This window comes from Channa argus, chromosome 12 (assembly GCF_033026475.1).
Source record: "Channa argus isolate prfri chromosome 12, Channa argus male v1.0, whole genome shotgun sequence".
NCBI lineage: Eukaryota > Metazoa > Chordata > Actinopteri > Anabantiformes > Channidae > Channa > Channa argus.
In genome coordinates, this window is record NC_090208.1 from 27120566 (window position 1) to 27128131 (window position 7566).

General features: G+C 37.4%; 1 protein-coding gene across 1 annotated transcript; it reads left to right on the plus strand.

Moving 5' to 3' along the window:
• The first annotated feature begins 331 nt into the window (after positions 1-331).
• Positions 332-7280, plus strand: mpdu1b (mannose-P-dolichol utilization defect 1b). Its single transcript, XM_067524233.1, has 7 exons — positions 332-490; positions 1281-1346; positions 1534-1666; positions 1795-1880; positions 1965-2083; positions 4197-4307; positions 6026-7280. Exons 1-7 carry the CDS (start codon positions 364-366, stop codon positions 6161-6163), a joined length of 780 nt encoding a protein of 259 aa, XP_067380334.1. The 5' UTR covers positions 332-363; the 3' UTR covers positions 6164-7280.
• The last annotated feature ends 286 nt before the right edge of the window (positions 7281-7566 follow it).

The following is a 7566-nucleotide window of genomic DNA, read 5'->3' on the forward strand; positions in this document are numbered from 1 at the left end:
TGAGTTAGTTTAAAATTATTATTTACATTTATAAAATCGAGCTGAATTTGAAAGAGAAAAAAAATATTTGTACAAAATTGCAAAAATGTGTTGATGATCCACTGGATCAACTGAAAAAACTTTTTTTGGGGCTCTGATTTGTTTTGGTCCTGAATTAATTAAATTAATGCCAGAGGTGAGAAGCGATCCCAGTAGCAATTTTTTACAGTTTCGTAATTTTCACTGTTATATAAACTATAATTATAGCGTTAATTTCGAATTCAAAAGAATGGCCATATCCAAGAGGAACCATTGTATTTATCGTGTAAACTGGTAGGACTCTTTATCGTGTTACACAACGGCAACGTCAGTTATATCTTAACGATGGCGGAAAAAGCGGTGCTGGATCAAGGGTCATCGTTTATGGATCCTTTTAAAGGCTTTTTGATAGCATATTTAATGCCAGAATCATGCTACGACGAATTCTTTCTCAATTTAAATTTTTTGGACGGTAAGTAGCTCATATTTTGTTAAAAAACTAGTTGCTCAGTCATGAAAAGACACGTCAAATATGAAATAAGAGTGAGCAGCCAAGCACAGTCCCCTCATTTGAGAGAAATTTAAGGACTTGAGCACCCGTGAGAGAAGGGCAAGATAAGAGAAAGCTTATAATAATAAACAAATGTGTCTTCCAGAATTAGTTTTTTTAATACTGATACATTTGTACTATACTGGTGACCCCTTACCTAGATTGATATCAGCGCCCCATTTGGGGGCTCCTGGGTGGAAATGCTTGATTTAAGGAAAACCTGAGGAAAAAAAATATTATCTGCTGTAACTTCAAATCATGTAGACGTCAAACTTTTTAAATGCTATCCCTAACTCTGACTAGTGTCTCACTCCCTGCTGCTGATTAAGTTAAGTGGGGGGAAAATGTATATTCTATCTTATTTAAATTCAAAACCCGGCAACATGATAAAGTATGCAGAATTTGAAGAGGTCTGAACACTTTCTGGCACCACTACTGCTGGGCCGACACTTTAGACAGTTGTCAATGTGTTAGATAAATGTTACATGTGCTGCAGGCTGACGTTTCTGACTGATGCAGTTGTAATAAAAGCCTACAAAAGATAAATAATTACGTTTTCTGCCAGATTGATTGTAACACTTGTTCAGCCAGAGGTGATGGTTAACCTGAAAATTAGTCTGTTCTACTTTATTTATGAGTTATTCTCATGTGAATACTGTGTGTGTATTTTTATGTGATTTATGAAGTTTGTTTGTTTGATCCATTGTACCAGTACCATGCCTGAAGATTCTACTGAGCAAAGGCCTTGGGATTGGCATCATCCTAGGATCAGTGATGGGTAAAACATTTTAACTTCTCTATATCTAAAATCTACAGATATTAATCTGAATCAAATGTAGCCCTTATTGTTTTACTCAAGGATGATCTCCTTTTCATATGATAATAATGAGTAATCAGGAAGTTGTAGTTGTGCTGTTGTATGGGCAGTCAGAGGATATTTCAGACTCTTCTTCCTCATCCCAAAGTGAAAATGCCTCAGATCTTAAAACTGATGGGAGCAAAGAGCGCTGAGGGGCTGAGCTTCAAATCTGTGCTAATGGAGCTGCTGGCGATCACAGGAACAATGGCCTACAGCATCGCCAACAAGTTCCCCTTCAGGTTGGCCCATTTTCTTCTATGCTGTTGTAATCCCTGTAGTGCACTGCATCATGATTTGGACAACGTTTCCCTACTTTGGTTTCACATTTTGAGTAACAAATTGAGTAATGTGTTGAAAATGTCCTCAGTGCATGGGGCGAGGCTCTGTTCCTCATGATGCAGACAGTAACCATTGGCTTCCTCATTCAGCACTATGGAGGACGAACCAGCAGAGGTAAAACAGCTCATTCAGCAATCTGACAGTAGGAATGTCAAAGCCGAGACAAATTGAGACTGAAAGTGTTTTTTTCTCCCGCAGGTCTCCTGTTTGTGGTTGTGTATTTCTGTCTGCTGATCCTGCTGCTGTCTCCAGTCACTTCCATGTCTGTGGTTACCACTATGCAGGCCTCTAACATGCCAGCCATCATCATAGGAAGGGTAGGCAAACTCTAGTTAATCCTGGGTATTGTTACAAAATACATACTGCTACTTTGACTTTGATACTATTGCTTGAATTATACTGTTAGTAAATAATTTTAACATTTGTGGCATACATTTAATTTGACATATCCACATCAAAATCATCACAATCAGCCATGCTAAAATAGAGCAGACAGCATCATTAACACCATAACTATACTTTCAGACCTGCTCATTTCACTCAGTGCTTTAAGTGCTAATACAGTGCTGAGAAGTTAGTCAGCCTGTTGCACCTGCACGTCCAATCAGTTACCTTGTTCATTCACTAGCTCTAATTTTGAGTCCCAATTGTGAAATGCTGGCACTGTGATGCCCAGCAGGTGACAAGGCATTTTGGAATATTTGCTAGGATCAGCTCAGTTGGTGCCATTAAAACATATAAAAGGTCTAAGTCTAATAATGTATGTTTATTTTTTTCATATCATACCATTAAAAATTTGTGGTGTGCACTTTTTTCAGTCCATTAGTGCCATGGTGAGTGTTGTTTAAAAAGAAACAGGTTTCAGGTTGTTTGTCAGGTTCAGATTGGACTGTAATTATGTTCCAGCAACAACAACAATGTTTTCAACGGGAACATATTGACCTAACCTGACTCCATCAGTTTGCATAGGAATGTGCTAATGTCCCTGCAAACCAGATACAAATCAGACATAACAAACACTGCTGGAATCTTCCAGTTGTCACAGTATAGTGTAATAATTACAGTGTTGGCTACCTTCTCAACAGTCAGACATGTTCATTAATATTAGCTGGAATACAGTGCATTTAAAATGTTTTCAGGCCCCCTTAGGATTTTTCACGATAAAACAGTTATTTATTTTTTCCCCTCATTGGTCTACACTCAGTACCCTATACTGACAAAGTGTATTTTATAAATGTCTGTAAATTTATTAAAAAGAAAAAAATTAAACATCAGTAGACAGACACTACATTGCCAAAAGTATTCGCTCACCCATCCAAATAAATGAATTCAGGTGCACAAAGGTCCATAAAGACATGGATGAGTGAGATTTGATTGGAAGAACTTGACTGGCCTGCACAGAGTCCTGACCTCAACCCGATAAAACACCTTTGGGATGAATTAGAGCGAAGACTGCGATCACTGTGTATTATGTATTTCATAAACACACTTCCCAGAAGAGTTGAAGCTGTTATAGCTGCAAAGGGCCGACGTCATATTAAACCCTATAGATTAAGAATGAGACGTCACTAAAGTTCATATGGGTCTAAAGGCAGGAGAGCGAATACTATTGGCAATATAGTGTAAGTAAGTATTCAAATCCTTTACTTATTACTTTGTTGAAGCACCTTTTGCAGCAAGTACATCCTCAATTCTTTTTGTATATGATGCTACAACCTTTGCAAACCTGTACTGGGGGATTTTCTGCCATTCTTCTTTGCAAATCCTCTCAAGCTCAGTCAGGTTAGATGGGGACCGTTAGTGAACAGCCACTTTCAGGTCTCTGAGATGTTTAATAGGGTTTAAGTCAGGACGTCAGTCAGGATGTTCGGAGAGTTGTCCCTATGCCACACCTGTGTTGTCTTGGCTGTATGATTGGATTATTGTCATGTTGGAAGGTGAACCTTTGGTCTAGTCTGAGGTACTGATCACTGTGGAACAGGTTTCCATTGAGCTCTGTACTTTACTCCATTCAGCTTTTCCTCAACCATGAGGTTTTGGCCACTTCTCTTACTAAGACCCTTCTCCCCCAATTGTACATTTTGGCCAGGTGACCAGCTCTTGTAGGAGTTCTGGTTGTGCCAAACATTTTCCATTTGATAATTATGGAGAACACTGTGCTTTTTACCACAGGTGGACTCCAGTCACGGAGCAAACAAACAAGAAAAATGGGAATCACAAAGCTGAAAACTTATGCAATAAGGGAAAAATTTTATTTGAATTATTGTAGTATCACAGTGTGATTGTAGTACATAACAAAAGTTAAGAGGGTCAGTCTGAATAAACTTAACTTTTTGTACTTCTAAAAGAATAAAATAACATTTTCAAAGTGATGCACATACAGTAAGAAACTGAGCCTAACAGTATTTATCTCTTGTGTATTTGTCTCAGCTGATCCAGGCAGTCACTAATTTTCAGAATGGACACACTGGCCAGCTGTCTGCAGTCTCGGTTTTCCTGCTGTTTGCTGGATCCCTTGCCCGCATCTTCACTTCATTACAGGTGTGTGTGTGTGTGTGTGTGTGTGTGTGTGTGTGTGTGTGTGAGTGTGAGACCAAGTTGTACTTCTGGCATCCAGTATGACCACAGTATTATTCAAAACATTTAGATTTTTTGTAGGCAAAGTTCCTACCTGTTAGTTTGTACATCATATCTAGGAAAACAAATATTTTGGTTAATATGTTAATTCTCAAATTATGAGCATTACACGATAGTGATAAAGTGAGAAATACTGAATTCACAACACTTTATCCACATTTTGTTGTTACAGCCTTAATCCAAAAATGGATCAAATTCATTATTTTCCTCAAAATTCTACAACCAATACCCCATAATGACAATGTAAAACAAGTTTGTTTTAAATCTTTGCAAATTTATTAACAATAATAAACTAAAAAATTCACGTACAACAGCAGCCATTAAGCCACAGGTCTGCCATCAAACGGTTACTGCGGGAACACACGTATTACTGTCTACCACAGTAATACAGCTGAGCACATCGACAAGGAAAATGGCCAGAGATAAATAATAAGCTGTTGGCTACAATAAGCAAACGTATGTTTAAAGTGAGACATCAACCCCAAGAACAATGTACCTATTGTTAACCAAGGGTAGTGGTAGCATTGTGCTTTGGGTCTGATTTTCTGCCAGTGGGCCTGGTGAATCGCACAAAGTGTGTGGAATAATGACAAATGGGAGCTAATTCAGACTTCTTCATCATAACCAAAAACTATAAGCTTAGATGATAAAAAAAAAAACCTAGACACACTTCTGTGTTTCAATAGGACAGTGATCCCAAACATAAATCAAGCTGGCTATGAAAAAAGAGTTTTTGGAATTATTTTTCCAAAGTCCAGACTTCAGCCCTCTGGGAAATATGCAAACTGTGCTTTAGGTCTGACCTGTGCTGCAAAACCAGGAAACTGCTAAAGAATATTTAACCAGTATTTAACACTAACCTGCTGTATGCATAGTTTTGACCCACTATGTATAATTTTAAACCAGTGTTGATGTCAGAAAACAGAAATCAAATCCTGTGCCTCACGTTTTGTTATATTTTAGTAATAAATATGTGTGTTGTACTAAGAATTGTTTAAATACATAATTTTAAGCTAAATTTTGCTATGACAAGTGTATGTTCAATTTCTATTCAATTCAGTTTAACTTTATTGCTATAGCGCCAATTCACACCACAAAGTCATCAGGTGGTTTTAGCACAGTTGTTTTGTGTACACTATGAAATATTGTGTTAATTATATCTGGATCACTGAACAAACTTGAGAATTGTTTACATGTGGTTTAGACGTTTTCTCCTCAGACATTATTTAGTTCACATAAATAAAATAAAATGGTGTACGGAAAAGGTTATGCGGTTTAAATATGTATCCTAAAACTAGTATGTAACCTTTATGCTCTTTGCTTGAAACATCACAAAGCAAAGAAAATATCCGGAATGTGAAATACATCCACATCCATCTCTTCTAACCTAAAAAAAACATACTGTCACATTGATTTCTTTACCCATTACACTTCTTACAGCAGAGACGTGTTCCAGGTGAACACATTGCAGACACTGTGTGGAAGGCAGGAATGGTTTTAATGACCAAGATTTGTCTACATTTGTACAAAAAACACTTGGGTTTGTGTTTGGAATCTTTGAAGCTGGTCCTAACTATTGCTTTAGCATTGTTTTACACGGTAAATATTCTGTTGTCTTGTAGGAAACTGGAGATTCGCTCATGGCCCTCACCTACGTCATATCCTCTGCCTGTAACGGCATCATCGCTCTGCAGGTTCTCTACTACTGGAACAGCTGCCTAGAACGCAAGAAGAAGAAGAAGAAAAAGAAGAGAGAGTAGGAAAAGGACACAGCTAAACATCAGTGCTAGAGCAAAACCCTTTCTTTCCAACTTTAGATGCTCAGAGTATCTGCTAAACTTGAAAGAACAAAGTGACAAATGAACAACCTGTCCAGAGCCACTAGGAAGTGTGGGCTATTGCCCACTGCTGGAAACTTGACTTAAAGGTGGAATGTAACTAGTAGATGTTTAGACTTTTCCCTCAGTTATATGTAGGCCTGATCATTTTGATAACGCTTAGCCGAGTTTGTAGGTTATGTTTAGGTTCCAGCCTCCCGCTGTGCTGCACTACACTGTTGTTACATTCCTCTTGTTGCAGTTTTCCTCCTGAAAGTCAGGCTATGTTCACACTGGTGATTCAGAATTCTTGGAAATGGTTTGTGTATTTGTGTAATTGTAAGGGCTGTTTTAAATTATGTTAATGGTTACATCACTGGTCCTACCATGAACAGTCCAGATGTATGAAGTTTTCTGTAACTTTCTCCAGGATCACAATGCCAGATGAAACGTAAATCATTGTTTACATGCAAAGAAATCAGATAACAGTTTGAACTCAGGCAAAATTACCCCTACCCCCTTTTCAAGCTGCCCCTCTAAACAGAACTTACGAGTCGGCTTCTGCGCCTGTTGCTGTGCCCTTCAGTCCTAAAGAGAATCTTCATCCCTGTTCTATGGTATAGAGCATGCTGTTTGTTTAGGATTGAGGTTTAGCAAATATTGTGTTGACAAATTCATTATTCTGATGAACATTGGTCCAGAAACTACTAGTTATTGTTGCTATATTCCTGATGATTCCCAGCCATTCTGTCATGAATGGGAGATTAGATGAGCTAAATCACTTTTAAGGACCAAAGAAATGCACTGCAAATTTTAAAATTTCCCAACACAATCGAGCTTTTGCACTTTGGCAGAAATTGATCAGGTAGTTGTTGTTTTTTTTTAAACTACATGTTTTATTTTGTTTCTTTTATTTTTGCATTACATAAAATGTGTCATTTTAATGGTGCTGTTTGCAAACTGATGTACAAGACTGTAACCAATGAAATCACACACACACACACACACACACATGATGTGGGATCAGTACCTAAAATTAAAGTAACAAACATAAACACTGGGATCTGGTTTTGGGAACTTTTTGAAGGTCCAACTTTTTAAGAACCGGAGGATTTGAATTGCTTTAAAATTATCAAATCATGTTTCCAAATAAAAGACAAAACAACCAAAAGTAAAAATGTATTAAAACATTAAACCTAAAAACACAACTTATTTGCTACATAAAACTGCAATATCCTCTACTTTTCTTTCACTGATCAGTAAGTTGGTTTTCTTCAATTGTATCTAGATTGGCATTTAAAAAATATTTTCAGAAAACCAAAGTGCTTTTAAATCACCTACACAGT

Excerpts from the sequence above, each read along its gene's own strand:
- mpdu1b (XM_067524233.1), top strand. The coding sequence starts at position 364 with ATGGCGGAAAAAGCGGTGCTGGATCAAGGGTCATCGTTTATGGATCCT. Across the intron at positions 1,667-1,794 it reads GCCAACAAGTTCCCCTTCAG|TGCATGGGGCGAGGCTCTGT; the intron begins GTTGGCCCATTT and ends AAATGTCCTCAG. Across the intron at positions 1,881-1,964 it reads TGGAGGACGAACCAGCAGAG|GTCTCCTGTTTGTGGTTGTG; the intron begins GTAAAACAGCTC and ends TTTCTCCCGCAG.